We start from the raw sequence: 27,717 nt of genomic DNA, 5'->3' as shown, positions 1-27,717 counted from the left end.
TTAGCAGCTACAGTTACAAACTACAAGCTGCAAACATTTCATGTAGATAATGATAAGTTTTCTTCGATTGCAGCTCAGTGAGTTTCATAAAAGTGTGTTTTATTTAAATGTTAAGGAACATTGTGTTGAGCAGGGCAAAAAAAAAAAAAAACTTCCATAGCCTCCTTTCTCCATAAATAGATCAACAAGTTTCTCATTGCACCAAGATGCTGCTAACCCTCCAAAATGTGATCAATCCAGTTACAACGGCTACTACGAATGCAACACAACATGTAGCACTTTGAGACGAATCTCAACTACCCTTTGAAATTTCTTCACCTGAGAGATGGGCCAGGCTTCCATTAGATCTTTCAACTTCCTCATCCACAGACACCTTTAATTAGAGTTAGCAGTTAAAGCTTCAAAAGCCTCCCTGAACTTCTGCTTCCACAACCACAGAAGCCGGAAAAGTATTCTTCGCCGGGTTTAAAGCCTCCAGTACAATTAATGCCCATTAGCTCGCTCTTACGTTAGGACACTTGGTCTACCTGAACTCATCAACAATCAAGGTGTAGATGTAGCACACTCCCAAAAATCACACCATGCGTTCAGTTCTAAAAATTGACAGTATCATGAAATTTACCATATTTGATTACTGATGTCATTTGGGCCAAGCTAGAAACCATCTGAGGTGCCTCAGTAAAAGTAGGGAGTCGCTGCGGAGCACCTTTTCTGGTATCCACCAACAAACTCCAGATCAAAGCCTTTCTCTCCATGTCATGGCAGCTGCACAAGCATTACCATCTCTTTCTCTGGGGAATAACAAACTGTTTCCAAGCAGGGGGCTCAGGAGCATCACAAAACGAACCCACAGGCTCTCAGAAAAACGAAAACGAAAAACGTCTGAACCAATTTCCACTATAGAGCTGACTTTCCACTTCCCGAGGGACTTTACAGTATGTACTGTATGCTATTCCTGTGCTCCGGGTCACCTGAGACTGAATTTTCTGTGAAGTTTTTTTTCTCCAAGTCAGAAGAGGGGGAGAGAAAAACACGGCAAACAAATAAACAAACAAACAAATCTGAGGAAATTCCGAGAGTGCCTCGCTGACTTTTTACATGAAGTAACTAATCTGTCACAATGATCACAGATCATAGAAAAAACAAATGAATTCTCCACAGTTGGTGGATTTTCACTTACATTTCCAACACTTGGCTATCAGTCAGTCACTCATTATATCCCTGAGTCATTTCATTACCCCGTCATCCTTTGAGCCATTCATTCATTTAACATCAATATTCATGAGAGCAAAAATCAACTTCATATGATACTGTCAATGATCTTTTTAATTAACATTCGGAAAAATGTAAATTAACTCGGAAATTATATCAGCGATACAGGGATGGATCAAGCACCGAGCACGAATATTCGCACATGTTCGAAACACACACACACACCGAACACACACGAACAGAAAGAAATGATCCCAGAATAAAGCACTCTGCAAAGAAACAAGTTTTCTTTGGCTTCATACCAAACAAACATCGAAACAACGTCTGCATCTGATTGTCCAACTCACTCTTTCCAGGTCTTGTCGGAGGTGTGTGAAGAGTTTGAGGCGTCTGTAGAGGACGTCCTGCTCCTGTTGGGCCAGGTTGTCCACCTCGTCTCTCTTTAAGGTCACCAGAGGTCGATTAAAGTTGGCCTTCCTCTTCAGCTTCCAGAACTGATATAAGTAGTCCACCTTAAAACGTAGACACACATTTACCTGTTACGCTATCATAATGTTCGCATCGCTGCCATGTTTGATTTCAATTCAAGTCAAAGATGGCAGCGAGAAATTTCATGGAGTTAAAAATCAGTGCGAGCATCTGGTCAATGAAGGCACTGTGTGCTGTGTGCGCAGGTCACATGGAAGGCCACTGTACTGTGCTTTCAGACTATTTCCTTTTTTGTTGTTTTTAATTGTGAATTAGAGGCACTGAAGCATTATAATGTGAAATTCTAGAGCACATTTGTGCGGGAGATTTATTTCAAAAAGTCATCCAGCTTTGGAAACTTTACTGTTAAGTTTAATATGACTATAATTTTCTCAAATTAAGGATCAAATACTTGGATATTCTTTGTGATTTTAAAGTCAAAGAAAAACATTACAAAGGTCTCACAAAATTACAAAATACACATATAGTCACATAGAGAAGAAAGGACTCTCTGCTGTCCTGTGAAAAACTAGGTGCACCATTACAGCCTCAATACTGTAGGAATTTTTTTAAATTAAATAGCCACCAGGTGCTGCTAATCAAATACACCTGATAAACTGATCATCACCAAGTGTGAACAATGCTATAAACACTGAAGTTTTGGTAGTTTGCTGGTCAGGAATGGGGATCCTCACAAAATCAGCCCAAAGCATAGCTTAAGTTTGCAAAATTGCATCTGAAAAAAACCAGAAGACATCTGGAACAATGTCCTTAGGACAGATGAGACCAAAGTAGAGATGTTTGTCCATGATGTATAACGCAAACACAAACACCAACTGTCAGGCATGGTGGTGGATGGGTGATGATTCGGGCTTGTTCTGCAGCCATTCAGTTGACCAGAAACTCCTCTGTACACCAAAGTAGGGCTGTGCGATATGACCAAAATCTCATATCCCGATATAAGAATTCTATCGTCCCGATAACGATATAAATCACAAAAATGTAACATTTTCTGTAAATTCTGTGAATCTCGGGCAGCTCGACTTGCGTGAAGTGTTTCCAGCTGCGCGTCCTTTACCCGGAGTCGAGTGTTTTAACCGATGCATGAAACTATACATTTTTAGACTTAAGTTGTAACGGCCGCCGGTTTCTTTGTATTTATTACACGGCGTGCTGCGGGGAAAAGCCTGTTCTAACGTTTGAGTCTAAAGTTTATTTCTTAGCACCTGGCGGCTCTTTTTTCTTCTCATCCGTAAATAATCTGCTATTTCATGTGATTCAGTTTATTTTGAAAAGTCTCAACAGGATCTTGAGCTTTATTGTGAAAGGTTTATGTGGAACATAAACAAGTGGACAATGAAAAAATATTGCCGTAAACAGTTTATTTTGCGACACCACGAAACAAACGATAGCGTAAAATGAAACGACAGATGTTTTTATATCGTCATCCGATATATATCGTTATATCGAACAGCCCTACACCAAAGTACTCTAGAGTAAAGTGTGAGTCCATCTGTCTGACAGCTACAGCATTGCTGAAATTCTGTCATGTAACAAGTAAATGAACTTAAGCACAGCAGCAAACCTACAACTGTCTGAAAATAAGAAGAATCACTGTGTTGCAATGACCCTAACCTGATTGAAATGCTGTGGTGGGACCTTAAGAGAGGTGTGCACACATGGAGTGTGAACTGTTTTTAAAGAAACGTGGGCCAAAATTCCTTCACAACAGTTTGAGAGGCTGATAAAGTCATACAGAAAATAATTACTTGAAGTTACTGACGCTAAAAGTTGTTCGACCTCACCGAGTTTTTCACAGGGCTGTATAGAGTCCTGTGAAAACTTCATTTTTCCCATGATTGTAGACGTGACATCTTTCTGTTGTTAAAAATCCCCATTCATATTCACATTTGAAGGATCAACCTTTTACACCAATGAAAATAAACCAGGACTGCACACATTAAAGAAGTGCAGTACTACGAAAAACGTTTCACTCGTGATCTGAGTAAGCAATGACTCTTCAAAGTCTGGGTATTTGACAACATGGCTACAATCCCAAGTATTTCATTATTGTATCCAACTACAATGAATACCTCTATTAGATCATACACTGCAGGCAAGACACAAAGCACACTGAGGCACTGTGGTGTAATGTGGTTGCCCCAACCTTGCCAAGAAAAGTGAAGCAGTTCTTTGACAACACAACAATATTTTCTCATAGATTTGTGACCTTAACCAGACAATACCTGAGTTTTTTCCTCTCTCTCTCAGCTCTATTATATTTTTAAAACCCAAAATGGCCCTGAAGTGTTGACTCAGTATCAAAAATTCTTTTTTAAAAAAAGAACTCTTTCAAATCCATGGTTTAGCTTTCCTAGTAAAAAAAAATTAAAAATAAAACACTTTCCAGCAGCAGCGTCCATGTTTGGAAAGCAGAACAGAGCATTGTCTAAACAAATACCTGTAACTCATCATGCGGTCTACGAATACCTATGAATGGGGAACACTTGAGCCAGTGTGCTAAATCGAGGCAAGTACATGATTAGTCTTCTCATATTTCTATAATTTTATACTCTTAACACAAACACATTTTTCCGACTAGGCAATGTTCTCCCAGATTTCATCAATCAATAGGAGCCTTCAGCTTTTTGTTCTTTGGACAGAAACGGCACTTCCTAACAGCTTCATGCTTTGGTGAATCGGGCGTTCTGAAATGCTCTGCTGCACGTCGCTGCTGTACTGAGCAGTCACAGTATCTGCATACTTGCTCCCTCTTAGCAGGAACAAGTGCTGCTATTATGAGCTCTCTCATCAGTGAGTTTTTTCAGCCACTCATCTTGTTGACCATGTCTGTGCACTTCGTGCCTATACCTGAGTCACTACCTAGAGGAGCAGGTATTTTTTGATGCACATACAGGCGTACCTATCCTATCGCAACGAGTGTTTAACCTCATTTCTTATAACTTAATGAGAAGCTGTAGGGTCCTAGCTTAACACACCTGGGAGACGGGCAGCCCCAGGTTTTCGGCAACCTCCCTGGGTTCCACGAGTCGGTAAAACTCATCCTCCAGCTCCTGAAGCTTCTGCTTCCTCTGGCTCACTTTTTCTCTCTCCAGTTGGTCGCGCTCAGCCCGCTCCGACGCCGACACTGAAACCAGGTGCGATACCGACCTCTGCTCCGGATCGCTGCTGCCATTTGTCTCGTTTTGCTGGTCCTGCCGAAGCTCGGAGGTGAGACCGGGGGCGGCCCACTCGGGTCTGGCTCCACCGTGTGCTCCGTTGGCGGTGGAAGCGGTGACGTGATTGCCGTTGCTCAGTCCGCTTGAGCTGAAGGTGCTGTTGGTGTTTGTACTGGTGTTGCTGTGCTCCAGGCAGAAGGACTTGAAGCGCACCTCGTCGTTCTCGGCCAAGATGGTCTTCATCTCCAGGCCGTGATCGAAGGCGCAGGTCACATGGAAGGCCACAATACAGGAGGGCATGGAGCACTGGGAGCAGGGACAGAGAGGAAATTGAGTTAAGGGACACAGAAATAAAAAAAAAATGTCTTCATGTTCTCAGACATTTCGTCAAACCTGTTTGTTTTAAGCTGTCATTTTCGGTTCATTTATTGCGTTATCAAGGTTCCAGAACAAGTGCAGCAAAGCAGAAAGACAGACCAAGTCACAACAAACACAGCTTTCCCATTTCTGCTGACATTCTGGTAACTTGGGATATGTTTCAATATGTGTGTGAGTGCATGTTTCTCAGTGCTATCCATTACAGGTCATACTAAGAGCTGACCTCCCACTGAGTCCCTCCAGGCATGGTACGATTTTGTGTGTGTGTGTGTGTGTGAGAAAGCGAGAACCCTTGTGACTGTACTGGTGTCACTGCTGCATGCACATTTGTTAGTGTGTGTGTAGATCTGCACTTATCAAAGTAGTTCAGGATTCGGCAGGAGGCTCGTTGGTGACTCTCTGCACTGCAGTGCATGATAAAAAAAAAACCTCACTGATCCGACCGACTCAACCATCTGGAAAACAACTTTTCTACAAATGTCTCTCTCCCTTTATTTCTCTTATCCTTATTTGGCTTTTATGCTTCATAAAAACTTTCTAAAAAGCTTTAAAAAGTTTTAATTGGAACTACTTCCTACCATAGAAACAGTCCAGTCCTAACTGGCGTTGGGCTTCTCGGCATTTCCAAATGTGGTTTGTACGATGAGGCAAAAAAGGAGAGATAACTGGCTAGTATATTCTTTTTTGCTTGAACTTCGGGTTGGTTTTGGACTGTGCTGCAGTCTTCTCTACTGTCACACTAAAGTAGGTCATCATCAGCCCGAACACCAATCTATCACTACAACTTCAGCAGCACATGGAAAAGTGTGCGACTGTAATCTCAGGTATGCTGAGAGATCCAGATGAACCCACTCTCATTTCATCTTTTATGGACTTAATATTAGATCCTATTTGTGTGTGGGAGGATTAACAGAGATATCCTGCATTAAACTTACATGATTTGTGAAACAGCATGTGAATCCATGTGAAACCGCAAACTGACTAATGGAGACCTCCTATGTGTGTTATTCCCCAATGTGGATAATGATGATAGACTCCTTGCTTTAATTGGCTCAATATGTCAAGTTGTACAGTCACTGTTATATATTTTAGTCTTTTGAGCACGACAAGCTTGGTTTTTATTGAAAACTGCCTGCAAATACCACATTTTCACCAGTTCTTTCCCTAACGTTACCAGATACATTATCAGAGAGATTATGAGGGAGATTTACCACTCAAACAAACCCCGTTAGAAATCTATAGGGAAGTGCTATAACAGCAAATATGAAACACTACTGATTGCAAACAGTCAATCAACAGCAAAATGAGAAAACATAAACCTACTGTGTTATTGTGCTAATGCAGATGAACCCTAGAAGTTCAAAAGGTGTGGCAGCCTGTACACTGGGGGAAATACAGTGAAGTGAAAAAGTGTTTGCCCCCTTCCCGATTTCTTAAAACACAAGTTAATTACAGTTTATAAATGAATTATTATTATTATTACAATGATAAACACCTTCATTTAGAAAATGCATTTTGTGTTTACTTGTGTTTTCTCTAATATTATATTTGTCTGATGATCTGAAACATTTAAGTGTGACACGTATACAAAAACTAAAACTAAAACTAAATCAGGGGACAAACACTTTTTCAAACCACTGTAAGTATCTGATCCCCTGCTAAAATTTTTAAGTTTGCCAAGAAACACCACTGTTAACAGCATTGGTAATGTACATGCCTGCCTAAGTTTGCCACTGAAAATCTAAATGATTCAGAGAAAGTGCAGGAGAAAGTGTTGTGGTCAGATGAAAGTAAAATCGAGCTTTCTGGCATCAACTCAACCTCCCATGTTTGGAAAAAGAGAAATTCCAAGTATGACAAAAAGAACACTATCCTCACAGGTGTTTTTCTGCTAAGGGTACAGGATGACTTCGCCACATTAAAGGGCCAATGAATGCGGTCATGTCCTACTAAATGTTGGACGAGAACGTCCCTCCCCAAGTCAAAACACTTAGTATACCAATTATTTCCCCCACTGTATATCTACTCATTATCGTGGTAAAGATGCAAGCGTGCCTAGTGTTGTTTCTCGGCTTATGTATGATGTGGCACAGCAGAACACTTGTGCTATGGTGAAGAAAGTCCATAAACACCTAAACAGTTAGAAACACTGATATAGCATATATTGCGTAACTTTGTGCATAGCATACACGCCTTTTGTAGATGACAAAAAAAAGAAACCTTATTTTAGGGTAAAATCACCAAACTATTTCATTTTTTATCAGATTAGACAGTTTTATATTCTGGTAACCACTGGAATTCACGTTATATCTCTCCCCGTTTATTTGACTCGGGGCTTTATGATAACTGATAATTGCCCATCTTAGTTACAAATGGAGTAAGCGTTTACCACAGCTGCCACTTTGTTACCAAGATGGTTGCTGAGTGGCAAATTTTCTCCTAAAACTTTGACAATGTATCCAAGATATTGTGTCCAATAGATAACAACATTCTACCCATAAAGTTTATTTCACAGCACTTGTTTAAGTCCCACTTCATATTGTGCATATATTTTATATGAATTTTACCTTTATTGACGAAAAACAAATGATTTCCATATTTTTTTCACTATGGGACTGTATCAGATCTGATATAGTGATCACGTTTATGAAATCTGTTTTTGATGTGCAGCAGTCTGAAATGACTGCATATGCACAAGCATAAGCATGTGAACATTCTGCAGTATTACCATTTTGTCTTCTTGGCAACACCTGCTAGATTTTACCATATATATATTTTTAATATCCATATTTTCTTTCCATGACCTGATTATCTTGACTCATCAGGCTTAACTCAATCCATCCATTTTGTGTCAAAGAAGAGTGAAGTGGCACATCATTGTATGCGATCAACAAACACAGCCTGGGTTAACAAAGACAGTGGATAACTATCCATTATTTTTAACTGGGGTTTTAGGTGTTTTTCAAGCTAGCTAATGCAAAGAAACCTTGGCTCTAATGGATTTTTGCACAGCCCTCAAATCATTATGACAGTTTGGTTGGTTTTTCAGTGTACATTCTCGTGTTTAAAGAGTTTAATTTGTCCTTTATTGTTTTTTAAGGTAAAACTAAATGGCTTTTCTCTGTCATAAGAAGCTTTGACCAATGAGTTAGCTGCCAGATGTGGGTTTAGAAGGCAGCTGTTTTCCTCCACCCCATCGGAGTGGAGCCGCAACCACGTTTTCTCCTCCCCTTCAGGTCACCTGCTGATCATCAGAGCAATCAATTGCTGAACAAAAAGACCAGCGCAGACCACACTCCGCCAGATTATGAGCTCACCCGACGTGGTGAAGAGGCTAATCTTGTTTTTATTTGCTTTTTCTTATGATCTGTTTCTCATGTAATTCCGTGCCTTTTCTCCTCGTCTCCACTAAGCCAGCCAGCCCCAGATCTCACATCCATGTGCAACCACTCACCTCTCACGAATGCCACTTCTTCTGCTGCCACTTGAGATCATTACTCACCTGCTGGATCACCGCTGCCACTCTTCGGAGCCTTCCCACGCTCCACCCTTCACCAGCTTCCTTGCGGGCTCAAAACCTCTCCCTTTTGGCACCCTCCCCTGGCCCGACTACCTCGGATTTCAAGTAAGGTTTTCTCACAATAATCCTCTGGACAACATTGCCTAACTCACCTCCTCCTCCTCCTTCTCTGCACTGTCTAACTTGTCCTCTTGTCTCACAGATCTTACCCTCGCTACCTGCCTTCGCTCCTCATGCCTGCCTCTCTCTCCAGTTAACTGCATTCATATGTTCAGCTGAGCTCAGCCTTGTATTTAAATAAAGTTTGTTTCTATGTTTACGTTTCTTTAAAGTGAGTAAGAGCTCATTTAAGTTAGTTCATGTGCAATGTCTCTAAGCGAATAAAGAATCTCAAAATGCACTCTACTTCTCTCCGTCTTGCCCGGGTCCCGCACTTGAGTCCTACACTCACTGTTTACTAAAGCTTGACAGTTTCACCTGATGCACAGATAAATCACCAAGAAAATAAAGCCAGTGATGAAGAAACAGAAGGTGTGATCCAATAATCACATGCTTAGCCTGTGTAAGACACCCCAATAAATACAACATCCTGATAAAACGTGGAGTTACGGTCAAAGGTCTCCACTGTAAACCCATTTTTTTTATTACCAACCAAATGTCAGATTGAGCCCACTGCAGCTGCTCTCACTTTTTCGGTGGCAAAAGGTTGAACACAGCGTGGAGTTGGCTAAATGTGTTGTTTGGTATGAGCCAAGTCATCGGAGGAAAAAAAAAAAGAAAAAGAAAAAAATACTCATCTGGCCTTTTCGACTGCACCTGCTCTGTTCTGGCAGGGATTCATTAATAATGTTTTTATCAGTGCCCACACTGCTGCCGACTACTTCTGTTTGTGAAGAAAACATGTTTCTCTAAAATAATCTTTGCAAGACTTAACTGAGAAAAAAAACCCCCGACATTATTCAGACTGAGGTTTGTTCATACTTTACTCTGGAACATTTTTTAACTTGTGTATCAACTTGCGATTTATCAACATTTCCTTGACCTGAAAAATTCTGGATTTGTTTCCTCTCTTTTTTTGTTGCACATGTATTTGGTACAAACCAACCAGAAAAATCAATGAAGCAACTTCCCATCTTTTTCAGCTTTAGGTTTAGCCGATTTTCCATCACTCTCCATAATTAATTTTAAACAAATCTATCCATTCGTTATATTACCACAAATTCAATTCGGGGTCATGCAGGCACTGGAGCTTATAGACTTACATTGGACCCTTAGCAAATTTAGAGTCACCAATTAACCTAACATGCAATCCTTTGCATCGTGGAAGGAAGCAGGAGTACCCAGAGGGAGCATAAACAGGCAAACTCCACAGAGAAAGGCTGTGAGGCGGCAGTGCTAACCACTGCACCATTTTTCCACCCAAAAGCCAGAAAGGGGCAGAGATTAGAGAGAAGCTTGGACCTACAGTAACTAATCAGTGTGATCACTTGAAAGATCTCAAGCATCTTCCCTATATGTCAATCAATCGTCAATATAGTCAATCGTATTGATAACAATACTGGTATTGTAGCGCGATAGGATCAATAGTTTGTTTCTATCCTCCAAGTTCAGAATGTAGCCCACTGAATTGTGTTAAATTGTTTTCTTTTTTGAAAATGAAAAAATATACCTCAAACATGCACTATGAAAACTGTCATAACCCTTTCGTGTTTCCCAATACATCTATTTTATTTTTGACCTAAAGCAAATTTAAACAACAGAAGTTGATCCAAAGTGCTTTAGAGCAGGCAAATTTCCTCCAAAAAGCCCAGTTTCAAAATACATAAAAGGCTGATTGGTGTGCTTTGTAACCGTGGAAAGTAAAAAACACTGTTATTTAAGGGTCACATCTCTTAAATCTCTACTACATAAGTTGCTTTTATAAGTTAAAAGTATAAGTATTGTTCTTCGCAATACTAGCCCTGTATTTACTTGGTATCACTTCAATAACAAAATGTGCAGCACTGCACAGGACTAGACTTTAAAACAAAGTTCTGTATGTTTAAACAGAATTCAGCTCCAATCCTATGATATTCCACCATCTGAGCTGCTGGATGTCCACCGCTTGATATGGGAATAACCAGAGTCATAATAAAGCAAATTAAATTCTTACGACATATTTTCAAGACCTTCTTCTATTCACTTAATCCATCTAGCACACTTAGAGCTACAACAATCTCATTATTAAAAGCTGTACACAGAATCTCTTTTACATATACAGTACAGGTGGCACTGGTTGACCTTCTAGTGCACAGATCTTCAGTAGAATACTAATTAAGAGACTCTTAACTCAGAACGTCCTGGCTAATGGTTGTTAGATATGTATACTTTGTTATGAGCGCTTGAGATGCTTGTTAGTAGCTCAGCATGAAAAGAGACAGGACAAGGTGTCATTAGACGAAGGCTTCAAAAAGTGGATTTCACTATTAGAAGTGGTGCCGAAGTGAAGAACACTCAAGGCTGAAGCTGTCTGACCTACTCAACATTAAAAACACACAGATATCAGTGGTAACACATGCTTTGTGCTTTAATGTCTGCTATAGTGTGAATACATTGTCCTGCAATTGATCTACAATGATTGTATCACAAATCACAGCAAACACTTAAATCGGCAAAATAGATTAAAAGAAATTTTCTCTCCTGGACTGAAACTTTTCGAGGCGGAAAAATATTTCTTATTTCCGACTTTTCTCTACAACGTGGTTTACAAAGAACTCCTGCTGCTCGAGCTGCTGTGCAGAAAGGCATCTCAACTGATTAGCAAGTATGTTTGTACAGCAGTCTGCTTTCAGCTATGGAAACAGGAGAGTGAGACTCTCCCTACGGACGACTCCAACTCAGGGGGTTCGCTGATAGTCTACAGCAGGGATACACTGTCAGGAAACACCCTCGCCGATGCGCAAATGCACACACGCGTCCGTATCCAGTACATACATCTGGGATGTGCATATGCTGCAAGCAAATGCAAAAGCATTGCAATGCTTTAGGATTGCGGTTCACCTTAAGGGCACTTTTGAAGCTAAATCATGCACAGGCTAATGTCTGTGAAGTGGGTTAGTGTAAGTGTGTCAGCAGGGGCTGTGTTTGCATACTAAGCAGTCGCTTCAAACACATCCACATTGCCTATCAGGAAACTAAAAACTACAATAATTTGATGAGAGAAATGCTGTGTTTGGAGCATGCTGTGCTCATTTTGTGTCTTTTTACCTGCAAGGCTTCATTAATAAATTCATGGATCAGTGTTTCACCCTTTGTAATAAATATTACACATAGTGGAAACCTTCACATATCCACAAACCACCTCTGGCTGATGTACAGCATGCATGCAGGCTGCATGATAATTTAAAAAGAGGAAACTTGTTGCTGTTGAAATCACACCCTCACTTATCTTGGTTTAACTTGTTTGCAAACTGGTAGTTGAGATTTAGCAACCAGAGAAGGAAAAGAAGCAAAAACTGAAACCCATAATCTGGAGCACTGTAGAACCTGTGGACGTTTTGAATGCTGCTTGTGTTTCTTTTGTTTTTGGGGTTTTTCTTTTAACATTTGAAGACAATGAGATAGACGGGCAAAGCACTGATAATATACCTGAATGCAGGTCCCTGTGTGCTCTCGACACAGGCTGCAGGACAGAGCCCAGCGGCTGGCGGGGATATGGGACACCTTGGTAATGGGCTCCATCTTCTCTGGACAGCCTATACTCACCTAAGGAGGAAAACAAAACAGTTAGTAAGAAACAAACATAGAAAGCACAACAACACTGATGAGACTCATCTTACTCTAAATTCTTTTTAAAAAATCTCACTTAATAATTAGGCAAAGTGCCAAACATATTTTGGTTGCAGCTTCTCAAATGTTGGAATATGCAGCTTTTTTTGGGATAAGTTAATATTCATCTGCGATGGTCATACAGGCAACTGAGGCTGAAAGACTCTGGGTGCATCTGGGGGCTTCCCATGATGTGTTCCTTTTCACTCCCTCTATTTTTATACACCACTTTGCATTTAATCATTGGCTATTATTAATCTCTGGCTGTCTTTCACTTCTCTTTTCTCCCCTCAACCCCAACTAGTCGCGGCAGACGGCTGCCCCTCTCTGAGCCTTGCTTTGCTGGTGGTTTCTTCCTCTTAGGAGGGAGTTTTTCTTTCCCTCTGTCGCCAAGTGCTTGCTCATAGGGGGTCGTCTGATTGTTCAGATTTTTTATGTACTATTGTAGGATCTTTACCTTAAAAAACAAAAAAGCTTCTTGAAGCAACTGTGATTTGGCATATAAAGTATTAATAAAATACAACATTTGAAGTTAGAACATAATTATCATCTTCTTAAATATATTTAACACCTCAGCTACGCAACTTCTTCAGTTTCTGATTAAAGTAACCTCCCTAAACGCATCCTAGGAATGACAGTTTACACCCAAATTTAGCTTGAATAACTTCACCTGTTTTCCAATTTCCAAAACTGTCCTCGGACCCAGAGCAGAGACACATGTGCTTCTTGGAAAAAGGTTACTGTAAAGCTCTGTGTGACTTCCTCTTTGAGCAGTTCATTCAGAACAGCTTTGGCCCCAGACCTCCCTGCACCAAATACAACCAAGAAGTCATTGACTTGTGCCAACCAGCCATGCAGAAAAGAAGTGAAGAGCACTCATCACCAAAGCGCTGTTTCTTCCTTCCTTCCTTCCTCTGCTGCCTATTTCTTTACAAAAAAGGAAAAAAAAAACCATTCCACTTCTTTCACATCCACTTCTTGTCATATTTGAGGCACGGCCTTCTCTCCTTGTCCTTCACGCTTGTATTAACAAGCTGACAACTGATTTCCGCAGGTCACGCCTCCCCCCCATCATCCGCTCGTCCTTCTATCTGATTTTCTTTCCTCCTCTCATCTGCTCAACCACAGAACAAACCAATGGCCTCTGCTCTTTCTGTTATTATCGATGTCTTTTGTACAACACACTCACACAGTTGATGCGGGGGGTCAATTTTCACTCCATTGAGAATGTCAATAGAAAGTGCAATTCTGACAATGATGCCACAGCCGTCACTGTCAACGCGCACTTCTTTTATGCAGCTGATATAAGAGCCGGTCGATAAGAAAAGGATTTCCACTTTTTGAATGGTACAGTTAATTGATTGAATTGTTCACAACCGTGATTCCCACGCACACACACACATACGCAGAAGTTGCACTTCACATTTCAAAGCAGACAGATGAAAAAAGGGACAAAATCTAAAATCGCTTTAGAGGAAATCACTGTGTTAAATAAAAAGCCTTCTTAAAAGAGGGGCTCTTCCTCTTTGAGATTGAGTGTGTGTGTTTGTGTGTCTATGTGTAACTATGAGGGGTGAAAAGCTGTTTAAAGAGAGACCTTTCTCTAGGAGCTGAAGGCAGGCGTAAGGCAGCTATGCACAGCTCTGGAGACGCTGTATCATTTGAAGGCACACACACCCTTACAAAAACAAACACACATACACTATAAATGTAAAACACACTTACACACAGTTTTTTCCACCACATATTCAGAACAAATCTACCAACTAGTAGCATGAAGCACATACATCTGAGCCCACACAAGGACAAGAGCACAAAACACACACACACAGCACAGACATGCAAATTAACCCCCTCCGCCATGGTAGGAAGAGAAAACAAAAGCGAATGGAGCAACGAAAACAATTAGCCCAATCAAGGGTGACAGAAGGCAATTAGGAGGAAAAGGTTTGAGGTGCCAAAAGCCACTCTATTATTGAGAGAAATGTGCTGGTGAAGTGTGCCGCTGAATAGTCGCAAGAAATATGACTGGCTGTCTTAAAGGTGTGCAAGGCTCGAAGCTCATCCACGAACCTTCTGAAATGAGGGGGCTCCGTTTGGGGCTTTCAGATGAGCGACGTTGACAAAAGATGTCATCAAGAAACGTCAAGACGAAATGAGCGGCTGCTGGGAGAAGCACGCTTGACAGCCAGGTTCCTCGGGAATCATTATGCATTCTTCAGATTGTAAAGAGGAAGGTGTTGACTGGTGTTTTAAACATTTACTCTAAACAAGTGGTGGAAACAAGTAACAGGTGCAAATGCTTCTCAAAATCTTCCACCAAAGACTTTTTTGAGTCTAATTGCAAAGCAAAGGCCTCACCGTAAAACCACAGCGATGCGCTACATTGCCAAAAGTATTCACTCAGGCATCCGAATCATTGAATTCAAGTTTTCCGGTCATTTCCACGGCCACAGGTGTATAACATGCAGCACCTGGACGTGCAGACTACTTTTATAAATATTAGTGAACGAATGGGTTGCTCTCAGGACTTACCTGTCCAACAAGTCCAGTCATGCAGTTTCCTTGCTACTAAATATTCCACAGTCAACTGTTAGTGGAAGTGGAAGTGACTTGAAGCCATGAAGTGGTAGGCTATGTAAAGTTACAGCTCAGTGTCAGCAAATGCTGAGGCAAATAGTGTGCAAAGGTCACTGACTTTCTGCACAGTCAGTTGCTACTGATCTACAAAACTCATGTGACCTTCAGATTTGCTGAAGACCAGCGCAGAGAGAGCTTCATGGAGTGGAGTGTAATCCGAGCCTTACAGAACCAAGCGCAATGCAAAGCATCAGATGCAGTGGTGTAAACCACACCGCCACTGGACTATAGAGCAGTGGAGATGTTCTCTGGATGGACATCACGCTTCTTCATCTGGTAATCCAATGGAAGAGTCTGGGTTTGGCAGTTGTCTGACTGCAATGTGCAAAGTACAAAGTTTGGTGGAGGAAGTATCACAGTGTGGGGCTGTTTTTCAGGAGTTCGGCTTGCCTTCTTAACGCTTTACCATACCACGACATTTTGAACAATTTCATCCTCCCAACATTGTGGGAACAATTCTGTGAAGCCAACAATGCCTAAAAGCGAATGTAGAAAAGGTTACACTTCCAGGGATGTATTAAAAATTCATTAACATGCTGGCTGCAATTTTAAGATTGCACAAAGAAACCAATCAGTATCTGACTGTATGTGACCACCTCTGTGTCTTTCTCTCAGTGTCTCACCTCAGGGATCCATAAGGCACAGCTGACGTGGACCCACTTGGTTCCACTGCGGGTGGGCTTGAGTGCCCCCCCTCTCTTGGGGCAGAGCAGACATTTTGGCTGGACCCCGAGAGCGCAGGTCCGACACAGCCAGTTCCCCTGGGGTACCTTCAGGATGCCGTAACACGCCTGCAACAGGGAAAGAAATAAAAAAGGAAAGTTATGACAGGTCTTAATGCGAAAGCTGCATAACGATGGTTCTGAATTTACATAGGTTACCAACCATGACGTAACATGCAAGCCAATTTATTCTGGCTAACCAATTCTACCTACAAAGTCTTTGTGCCAAGCTAACCAGCCAATAGCTGTAACTTCTTATGCAGTGGACAGATTGCTAGCCTTGCTAATAAGAGAATGGAAAACTACGTCAAATCACCATAAATAAAAAGTTCATTAAAGACCTATTTGTACACTGAAGCACATTAACATACACCCCATGTAAACCATTAGGTGTATATTAAAAGTTGTATTCCATATACTCTGTGTTGGCAAAAAGATGACTGACAGTCAGCTTTTCAAGCCAACCTAAAAACAGTGAATTTTGTTTTGTTTTTGTTGTGATTGAGCACATAAGTGGTGCCGCAGCTGATCCGGTTCACAATCCATTAAGTTTTCTTGTTGTCGGTTGCACAAACTAATGAGAATTACAAGCCGCTGAAAAGTTAAGAACGCTCTCAAGCAGTTATATGGTGGACACATTCATCTCGACATGACTGCTGCAATACAATCACTCGGCCATAAAAAGCATGAAAATGTGTGAACGCATCAGGATGTCACAGCACTGACCATATTACTGATGTCAGCATAATGGTTAATGGACTGGTACTTATAGAGCACTTTTCTATTCCTTTTTACTACAAGCTTCATTCACTCATTCACACAAGTGCCTGTTCCTATGCCTAAGCCCTTTTAATCTAACATCACACACCAACGGACAAATCGGAGGGCTTTTAGTTTGACCACAGTTTGGGTGGAGACCAATAAGGTCATCAGTGTGCGAAGTAGCAACAATAAAATCATTAGGAAAGACTAAAAACCTAAATAACTTGCTTTAAATGGGGAATGGCCTTCCTGTGTTAATGACGTACTTGCTTGCAACAGTAACCGTAGAAGACATTGGGCGATTCCCAACAGGAATCTTGGCATAACTTTCACCAGCTACACCCTGAAGCCTGCGAGTCGTCTTGCTTTTTAAGTCAAAATCCCCAACATACATTTGGTTTCAATGCAACAACTTCTGTATTCTCATATAGGTTTTATTAACTGCAAGGTTTTATCCACTGCTGCTCCAATTACAAATCTCCATTTAATATTTCTTTATTTTAGTAAAAACAGCATGAGCTTCCAACACATCTGAAATGCCACATAGACTTTATTTTGTTTTTTAAAGCACAGCTGGGTTTTGTATGATCAGAGCTCCACCCAATTCCCCTTCCGCTATCACAGAGGGGTGCCATGGAAGTCTTTCATGCCAGCGTAACAGCATGCTTATATGTTTCTGATAAGATCCGGTCCCCAGGGTTAGAAACAAAGTGTTATTTTATTGTCAGACATTATTTACTCCTTCATTGTTAGAAAGGGTCTACTGTGGCAAGCGAAGCATACGTAATGCCTCTTTTTCTACCATTATCCCTATCACCTCAGATCTATCATATCAAAGCATTACTCCTTTAGTTGAGCCTCAAATGAAATTTAGACGCCCCAAATCCCAGACCATCACGAGGGAAGGACACATCATATTTCATATAACTAAAAAGGCAGAACACACATTCATATTAGACTTAGAGGATGATAAAACAACAGAGACAGAGAGAAAAAACAAACAACCTTCAAGGAAATGAAACACGAAAGTCTCAGTCTTTGTTAAAAGCAATTAAGGGACTCTATTGATGAAATGATTTTCTTGATCAAACAAAGAACCTCAGCAAGCATGACCCGTGTTTCACCTACCGAGCGTTGGGGAGACCACTTCACCAGGGAAGGAACAGACGATGCTGGTTAGTGATATTTTAGTGTGGTTACACACTAAAAGCAATATTACTTAATACTGCTGGGAGCAACCTTTTCTTTCACCGCCTGCTACAATTTGTTTCCATGACACCTCAACTTTTGGCTCGTACCTATTTTTACTCAACAAATACTACTAGGAAAACACCAGAGGCTCCTAAGAGTAATGTTTTGATGACTTGATCCAAAAGTTATTTATGCCCCGCGTTCTTGAAATATGCGCATGAGGGCACACATGCAAGGAAGAGGTGATGAAATATACGCTTATGCCAAAAACCTGCCCCCCTCCCCTCACCCCCAACCGGTTGCAGAAGATGGCAGCAACTCCCTGAGCCTGGTTGTGCTGGAGGTTTCTTCCTGTTAAGTTTTTCCTTCCTAGCGTCCTTACCTTTCAGTCTAAGCACCTCGAGCCGACTGCTGTTATTTGGTGCAATATAAATAAAATGGAATTGAAAAAAAAAAGAAAAGAATTGGACTTGAATGGAAATAGCGTGCTTTCAAACATGCTAAAGTGAGAAAAACAGAGATATTTTATATATTGCTGTGCTTCTTTATGAACAGTAAGAGCAGCCACGCAAAGCTGTTATGAAATGGAGTAAAAATGCGTTATATTTAAGATGATTCATATTTCCTCCTGTTTCACAGTCTGGCTTTTGATTTCATATGCAGAAAAAAATTCTTTATAGTTCTGAAAAATGAGAGGAGACTTAACCTCCAGATTCTGATTGCTAATTTTTGTCTGATAGTGGGAAACCGAGCAGGTTTTGTTTGAAATATCAAAAGCACTGAGCTCAGGATGTTTTTCCTAAACTTGAATATTCATTATAAAATCCTCATGCAACTTAAAGGAAACATTTTTTTTAACTTAGATTTTCTTTCGATTTTAAATAAAATTCAGCTGAGGTGGAGGCGGAGGTGGACACAAGGTCGTCTGGTTGGGAGTAAAGCCCAGACTTGAGGCTGTTTTCGACATTGAAGCGCGGCTCGCAAGGTCAACTGCCAGTCCCGGGCGGCCGCAGCCTCCACCACAGGCGGTCTGCTGTTGCAAACGAGAGGCTAAGGTGGGTTTCTGAGGTTTACCTACGGAAACTTTGTCAGGAATTTCACATCTTTGAATTATCTTGGCTCAGACTGAACTTTGCAGAGCTTTAAGTTGGGGGTCACGACACACAGCTGTCAAATAAAAGGTGAGAGTTGAATTTGTAACGCAAGAAAAAAAGAAAGGCAGTTAGTGCAACACAGTAACTGTTTTAACACGATTATCTTGTTTTCATTACCATCGGAGGCCACAAACCATAACTGAAAATAACACTGAATTAGTCGCCCAGGACTCGTTTATTAGAGGAACTGGAGGTGACAGATTAAAATGAGATCAGTTCTGCAGTTGTGGGAAACTTCTTCCATTCTGTGTCATAACAGCAGGTAAGCAGGGGCAGTCTGAAGGGAGTGATAGTGTGTTAGTGCCAACTGAGCCGACACAATAATTAATATTCTGTCACCGTGTGACAAACACAGCAGAGCCCCTCCAGCTTCAGGCTGTCACGGGAAGTATTTGTGAAAGAACTGCTCTATGTGCACCTTTGTGCAGTTCATGTACTCAGTCGCCTTCTTATTCTGCAGAAACCTACAAAAACTCCAAACGCAAGGAGCATACAGTGCATACAACTCCACAAGTGTGCACAAACAAAAAATGTGAAGAACTTGAGCCCATAATTGCTGACCTGATGAACACAGACATTGCACTTGTCACAGAAAACCATCTCGTTGCCGTCCTCTCCCTCCGGTGAGCGGCAGACGTCGCAGACCACGTCCTCATCGTACTCGATGCCCAGGCCTTCCTCTGTCTCGATGGCCTGCTGCATCTTCTCCTGGCACACACTCTCCAGCTCCACCAGAACGCACTCCATGGTGAGCTCATCGAGCTCCGGTAAGCCTGGCGGTGAGAAAACAAAGTAAAAAACAAAAAAAGATTAGTTTGCATTTGTCGTACAGACGAAAACTGAACCAGACAGAAACTAATCATCCATCTCTTGTGAGGCAGGGAATTCTTGGTGATTAGAGGATTATATTTTGTCTGGTGCTAAGTTGTTTTTTGTTTTACACATATTGTTTTCTTTGAAAGCTTGAAGACTCAAGCACGGCCTCTGGGAGAATGGATGAGTATTTAAGAAAATACTAAGCCTGTACAAAACAATTAAAGCTAAGAGTAGAGTTCCAAGGTCAACACTCACTGGTTTCTTTGAGTTCCTTTTATCGACAAAGATAACAGAAACGAGAAGCTGCTCATATGAAGTTCAAAACAAGCAAGCCAATTTACAGATTTCAAGTTATTTTGGGCCTAAACGCTTTGCATAACACTAATTTGAAACACACACAGCCTTCATTTGCGTGTTTATCTCACAAGGTCACTTTCTGTTTCTTCAGGGCGGCTCAGGGCAAAGCGTGCTGAAAATTAGCCGAGAGAGTGTCAGCTGGAGTCGACTGCTAACCAGAGTAAGAAGAGAAATATCACATGTGCTCTGCAGGCCCATTAGCTACCAAAGCCAAAATTTGAAGAAAAGCAACCAAAAAAGAAATAAAAAAGTGCCATTAAGCCTTTGTTGCCCTCAGCTTAGCTCACTGTGCCAAAATGTGTCGACATTAGCATCAGTATCCCTGCTCCATTTGCATCTCAAAGTAATGCCTTGCTCTAAGGCTGGTTAATTGTTGATGAAGACTGATCTAACTGGCAAACGCAAGCCTTCTTCCTCATGAAAAATAAAACGTTTAAGATACCAGGAAAGCAAACAGTCTGGTTTCCAGGATCGTGGCGAACAGATGTAGAATATTATTATCTTATTACCTGCGATAAGATTACAGTGATTATACAAAATGGGTAACAGGAAGGCATTAAATCTAGTGTGAAAATATTTTTTGGTTTTGTTTTTTTTTTCTCCCTGAAATGCAAATGATTATTTCGATAACAGTTTAAAAACCGTACAAAAATATTCTAAACGACACACCAGTGTGAATGCTGGCTGTACATGATGTTCACACAGATTAAATCACAGACTGCACAATCTCTGGTCATCATTTTAAAGTTATGTGAAACCTTTGCAAACCTAAGATCCAGGGACCGGGATCGGGCCAACAGACACCCCAATGCGCCCCATTTGACATCTTTGGAAAATAGATGGGATGCATGAATTTTGGACTTTCAACAGTGTTAAATAAACTTCACAGTTAGTCCTCCACCACAGCCATTCAAATGAGAGCAGAGTAAAGTAATAGTTAAAAACATTAAATGAAAGAAAAGTTCCTATTTTTTCACTATTTGTTATAGAAATGTTTTTTATAATGTATCCACAGTAAAATACATAAATAAATGAATTCAAAAATTGGATTGGAAATAATGAAATACATCTCTGCAACTTTTCCCCTAATTTTACAGATTTATTTCTTTCCATTTAATGAGTTGTGCTGACTGATGTCTTTCAATAACTACAGCAGAATTTCTCTACCATCTTTTTCTTAAATATTGAGATTCTCACTTAAGATCAAAGTGGGTTGTGTGTGGCCCACGATGTAAAACGAGTCTGGCATCGCTGCTTTAGAGTAAAGACTGATACGCACGGAGAGAGTTGTGAAAAAAACGAGAGAAACTTTTGAGTTGTTCAGATGCAAACTTGTCGTGGAAATCAACATCGAGCGATGATGATCTGATGCTCATGTTTCTAAGCAAGAAAAGGAAGAATCGGGGATTCTGGTTTCATCCAATTCTAACGAGAAAGCTGCAGCAGCGAGAATTTCATGGTTTGAGCCTTAGGTTGAAGCTGTATCACGACAGCTTTCGTACGTATTTCAGGATGTCAGTGGGGCAGTTTGAGCTCCTGTAGGAGAGATGTAAAATTCGAGCTTGTTCCAAAAAAACAAATGCCACTAATTTGTCCATCTAAAGTACGCGGTACGCCCTTCAGATGATTCCTGATTAATACAGCTAATCAGAGGCCAGTGTCATTAGAGTCAAAATAAAACTTTATCAAGTCTGTAGCTCTGCATTATTTTTTGACTCGTTTGTAGGATTTTGCACTCAGTTGGGAGGTTTTTATAACTGGAGTGGGTCAATTTGTGGATCTTATTTATGTCATTCATTCTCTTCCAATCAAATAATAATATTAACTAAGCAGCAGCATGATTTACTGCTCAGGATCTTTTTGCCAACAGGGTGAGCTGCTGTTTAACCTACCATACCCCTGCAATGTACTGAAAATAACATCGACTTTATTATGATAGCCAACGTCTGCTGCTGAGGCAGAAAACACGTGGATTGGGCCTCGAGCTGGAACATCGACATGAACAAAGAAAGAACAAGAAGAAGAACACACGTGATTGTTGTCGTGGATTCAGAAGCTGCTTCTAAAGCCGCTGAAAAGGGGAAGCGGAGTTAGATATTAACCTGCTGTGACATTTACATCATGAACTAAGCACACATACCTAAGACCGCATTATCTGTTGTCTCCGTGTTTGCATGTGGCAGCTGTGAGCACATGGAGGGATTCTTTCATTTTTGTGTATGTGCAGTATTTGTGTGTGTGCTTAAAAGTAAAACGGAAATTAACACAAACACACACAAAAAAAACAACTTCCTTTTCTTCATGCTTTGATTCTTCTAGTCTGCCTGACTGCTTTGGCTTTCAAACTTTCATGTACACTGTGCCTTAATGCACTTCTCTAATTGTATTTCTATTAATCTACTCAATGCAGCGTAATGCTAAACACTCTGATCTTACAGTAACCCAGAGTTACTCATCCTTATAATCAGAATTCATGTGTATTTAGCTGCTGTATTGACCCAGTTTTCTCCAAGAAGACACATTTTCCTACAGCAAAACACAGCTGCCAACAAATATTGTAAACACGTATGATATCATTGAATGTTTAAAAAAAATTATATTTGATTTTGTGGGGGGGGAAAAACAAAAAGCACAAGCCACAAGCTGGCTGTGTCCCAGCGGCACAAAGCTGGATTTTCACAAGAAAAGTTGTTAGGCTCCAGGTTATCCGCTTGTAATACCACATGTACTGTGTGGCAAAGTCAGCACAGGCTGGTGCATCTTGTGCAGCTTCATACTTAAGATACGCTGCTGTTTGTGCAAACCGAGCAAAGGATAGGGAACAAGAGACAGAGAAGGAGAACGAAATGAACGATTTAGCCTAGTGTGATTAGGAAACATAACTGAAAACTATCAATTCAATTCAATTTTATTTATATGGTGCCAATTCACAGTTGCTTCAAGGATCTTTAGATTGTAAGGTAACGACCATACAAGAAAGAAAACCCCACCCATCAGATAAGCCCCTATGAGCAAGCACTTGGCAACAGTGGGGAAGAAGAACTCCCTTTTAACAGGAAGAACCTTTCGGCAGAACCGAGCCCAGGGAGGGGCGGGGCCACATTCCATGACAGGTTGGTGCATCTGATTAATCGCATTGCTGTGATGCCATATTTTTTACGATGTGGTTAAAACCCACCCTTGTTTATTCTGAAAATAATAATTAAAAAGTGTCCGGGGTTAAGGAGTAATTGTGTTTCCAGGTAGCAAAACTGTGGCATCGCAACAATGTGACTGGTCACTTGGACTGTTGATCCTGGATTTCCATCAAGGGGCGATCGCTGGCTCAAGAGTTGGGAGCTCGCCTTGTAATCGGAAGGTTGCCGGTTCGAGCCCCGGCTTGGACAGTCTCGGTCGTTGTGCCCTTGGGCAAGACACTTCACCTACCGCCTACTGGTGTTGGTCAGAAGGGCCGATGGCGCAATATGATGCGCCTGATTCAGGGTCACCTCATCCAGCAGTGATTATAAGTTGAAGAAAAAAAGTAAAGTTTTAAGCCTAATTTGAAATTAGAGATCGTGTTTGTGTTCTGAACCCAAACTGGTGCTGGAAACTGAAGGGTGTGCTACATGAATGATTGAATGATTAAGAAAGTGCTCTACTGGGATAATCTGGTACCAAGAGGTACCATGTGACGGAGTCTGATTATACAAGTCTTTGTATGTAGAGGGAAGGATTTTATATTCAATTCTTGATTTAACATGGAGCCAAAGAAGAGAAGCTAATATTGTAGAATCAGCTACCAGCTGAAAGCAAACAGTGTTAGGGCTTAACATTTACCAAGTTTCTTTGCTTTGTTACTCTTCTTTAGTAGTTTTTAGTAGTTTGTGTGCTTAGTGGGAAGTTATGCAGTGGTACATTGTGCAACCTGAGCCTGTGTGCGGTGTCTGAATTGGCCGTACCCGTCCAGGTCTTTAAATGTATATTTGAGACTTTTTGCCAATTTTGACAACCCTAAAGCTGAATAATGCAACACCATCGAACAAAAGTCCTGAAATAATCAGCGATTGCAGCATGTCCAGGATCAACATTTGGTCTCCAAGAGCATATTGTGAACACAAACAAAAATACACAGATAAATCTAAATAGGATGTGCAGCACTGAGACAGAAAACGCTGAATAATCCCATCATGATTCGGCAGCCTCACCCAGCAGAACCAATCAGCCGTCTGTTTGTTTTGTTTAGCGTTGAAGGTTATGAGAAGCTTCTGCCAGTACGCGTGTGTATGCGCACGCACGTCCGAGTTTGATTTAAAGTGAATGTGCAGCAGAAATAAAGCCTGAAACCCCAGCGGGGATTTATAGACACAATTACTATGCTTTATCTGAAAGGAGCCAATCAGATATTGAGTAAAGTGGCAGAGATGAGAGAGATGCTCGGGGTCAGCAGTTGTCACCATGGCAAAATGGGGGATGTAGAAAAGCAGAGAGGAGAGTGTCAGGAAAAAAGGAAGCGAAAGGGAAGGAATAATGAGAATGGGGAAAAAAAGAAAGAAAAGAGGCCACACAGCAACACTACAACATATTCACAGCATCTGCAAGTTTCAGAAAACCTCATTTTAAGGCTTTTTCTGTATTTTTTTTTTAATAGAGTGATTTTTCAATTTAAAAAAGAAATGAAAGGAAAGGCTGGTGTTTGCTGGAACATATAAGATAAAGGTTCTGAGACTATAAATGGGTGGTAATGGAAAAGAAAAAACACAGACCTACCTGTGAAATGAAAAGAAAATGCTAAGGCACCTCTTTAGCTGATTAATTCTTTACTTAAAAACACCAGCTGCCAGTCTCATTCCTCAGGAGAGCTTTCCATATGAACTGAATGTAGTAATAAATCAACAAAAATAATTAAGTAATAATATCTCTTTAAAACAAACTAAAGAGTCGCTCCCATGCTTTCCTGTCAAGCTTATAAAACCCTGGGCAGAATCTCTGATATTTAGCTTCAGCCCTACAGGGGGAATGAAATTCACACACTACCCAGCGAACAACTCCCATGAAGTGAAAACACATCATTTATGACACATCGGGGTGAGTCACTTCATAGAGGTCAACACTCAGACGAAAAACAAGTCAAAACACATCATTTCCAGCGCTTCATCCTTTACAACCGTGTTTACAGCCTTTGGAAAGTCTTCTGACGCTACGCAAGCGGAGTGGAACGGCCCTACATTTCCACAGGTTAAGTGAGATTTTCCTCAGTGTTTTCAGGCTATTATTATCAATAATGCAGTGCTTACCCATCTGTCTGAACTCTTGGTTGACTATCTGTAGCCAGGCAACATCCAGGTCATCCAGGTCATAGCAGCTGTAGAGCTGGGTGGGAGGAGGCCGAGTATCACCTTCCCTCTCCTGCCCGTTGTTGGACAGACCACCTGTCGACTCCGGCAGCGACCTGCAACCAAAACGAAGATGCATGCAGAGAGTTTTATTTGTGCGGCATGGAAGCAACAATAACTCTAGTATCCAAGAATATCCTCTGAAGCAAATGTCACATGTTGTGTCGATGTCACTGGTTGTCACACAGAATCGGATAACTGCCAAAATTCAAGTTTGGTTTGTTATCCATGCGCTATCCTCTACTCTCTTTTAGTGTTACACTGTATTCGGTGACTTTGAAGTCCTTGTGAAATTCACAGATCTGTGAATTTGTTTTAAAACTCCATGTGCTCTGTGAGGAAAGTGGCTCATTATACCAACATGAATTACGAGGAAGTCCTTACAGACAGGTCCTGACCTCATTGTCCACAAGTACTGAATCACAGTATGACGGATTAAAAAAAAACAAAGACCCAAAAGACCCAATGACAAATCAAGCAGTTGTGGCCAGCAGTGACACAACGCTCCTCCAGGCACTGTCTAGCCTCTGGAGCCTGGGGACCAAATGTCTGTCTGTCAACAACAGCAGGAAATGGGGTCAGGAACTCTGCTCAACCCACTGGGAACCAATAAAGACTAATAAACACACGCAGGCCCACATAAAGCATTGGGATGCTGCAAGAACTAACAAACACACGAAAAGGCACAAAATAAATCGCATACCCGCCATCACGAAGGCAGCGACCACACCCGAATAATAGCCGAAAAAAAACAAGACAGCATTTACAGTAGATCACACGCACAGCACGATTTCTCCAAAACATCTCTGTGTTTAGCATAGTAACAAACACACACCCTTTTATTCACTCGCTTGCCACTGAAGTTGAGACCTTTGCGTGAAAAGGTGAAGTGCGTCACGATCACAGCAACAAACAACAAACAACCTTTAGCTCTCGGTGTTGCTCCCGGCCTTCAACGGCTCATTATCGCACCGCTTACTTATTACCAGCCTCCTCCATTACTACTGTCACATCAAACAGCGCTGAGATCATCTTCCTCATCTTCGTCATTATCATTATCCTCCTCATTATCACCACCACCACTGGTGCCGTCGTGATCACAAAACAGCTGCCACAATTTAAATCCGCTGTCTTCACCAGAATCACGTTTCACGGGAGTTGCCAGCTCAGTTAAACGTGAAAATAACACAAACCGACGATGTAAAAGCAAAAAAGCTTTTAAGATAAATGTTATGAACAGACCACAATAAGTTTTTAATCTGGTGTATACAGTCATCTCATCCAATGAGCTCTCTGCAATAAAAGGCTCGACTCAACTGGTTGCTTTCTGGTTGTATTATTATACAGAAGCAAGGTTGCTGAGCAACTATGTCATTTTCCAGTTAAGTCGGCATCCTGCAGCAACTATGTCACTATTTGTGGAGGAATTTCTGGATTAGTGTTCAAAACTGTGATGTTCTGACTCTGAACGTAAGCAGTTTATGTCCATTTCTGTTACATTTCTATAGCTGTGTATGTAGAAAGTAACAGATTAGCAATTTTTGACACTTAATCTGAGTTATCACTGTCTTATTTCCGTTTTATCACAGTCTTGATCATCTTTTATCACCAAAGCTCCTTAGAAGACTCCAACTGACTGCAGGATGGGGAGCGCCGTCCTGGTCCCCATCTTCAAGGCAACTATTTCAAAAGCAACAAGACTGCAATAATTTTGTTTTCCCTAGTCTCAATATATACTGTCTACACAACATTTACCCCAACTTTCTTGTAACACAGGTCTAATCTGTTTTTGAGTCATCAAAGTCAAAGTAGCCCAGAACACAGCACAGTCATTGTTAACTTGTGTGTAGTCTGAGTCTACAGTATTTCAAAACCAGGATTTTAGCAGTACAGAGAAGCAGCATTGTTGCTGGTTAACATGTTGTCTTTAATTTCTGTTTGGCATGTTTAGATCAGAACAGCAGAACGAGATCCATCGTTATTTGGAATTTGACTTTAATAAAACACAGTGTACGAGAACTAAACAAAGGAGAAGCAAACGCAAGACAAATGTGACACAACACCATATGTATGCTAATTGGTGCATGCCAATTATAAGCAGTGTTGACCGAGTTACTTGAAAAAAGTAATTAGTTA

General features: G+C 41.1%; 1 protein-coding gene across 2 annotated transcripts in view; it reads right to left on the bottom strand.

Moving 5' to 3' along the window:
• jade2 (jade family PHD finger 2) overlaps window positions 1-27,717 on the bottom strand; it is a 227,924-nt gene that overhangs the window by 80,700 nt on the left and 119,507 nt on the right. For both annotated transcript variants that reach the window (XM_005923109.3, XM_005923110.3), the window contains exons 5-10: window positions 25,483-25,637; window positions 19,595-19,806; window positions 15,828-15,995; window positions 12,385-12,501; window positions 4,680-5,165; window positions 1,560-1,724 (exon numbers count right to left, since the gene is read on the bottom strand). In XM_005923109.3, the coding sequence (XP_005923171.1) occupies window positions 1,560-1,724; window positions 4,680-5,165; window positions 12,385-12,501; window positions 15,828-15,995; window positions 19,595-19,806; window positions 25,483-25,637 (1,303 nt within the window). The remainder of the gene's footprint in view (window positions 1-1,559; window positions 1,725-4,679; window positions 5,166-12,384; window positions 12,502-15,827; window positions 15,996-19,594; window positions 19,807-25,482; window positions 25,638-27,717) is intronic.

The sequence above is a fragment of the Haplochromis burtoni genome, unplaced genomic scaffold (assembly GCF_018398535.1).
Source record: "Haplochromis burtoni strain Fernald_Lab_line unplaced genomic scaffold, NCSU_Asbu1 Contig_66, whole genome shotgun sequence".
Taxonomy (NCBI): Eukaryota; Metazoa; Chordata; class Actinopteri; order Cichliformes; family Cichlidae; genus Haplochromis; species Haplochromis burtoni.
Note: the sequence above shows the minus strand (reverse complement) of the source record. Positions and strands in the feature narration are given on the sequence as shown.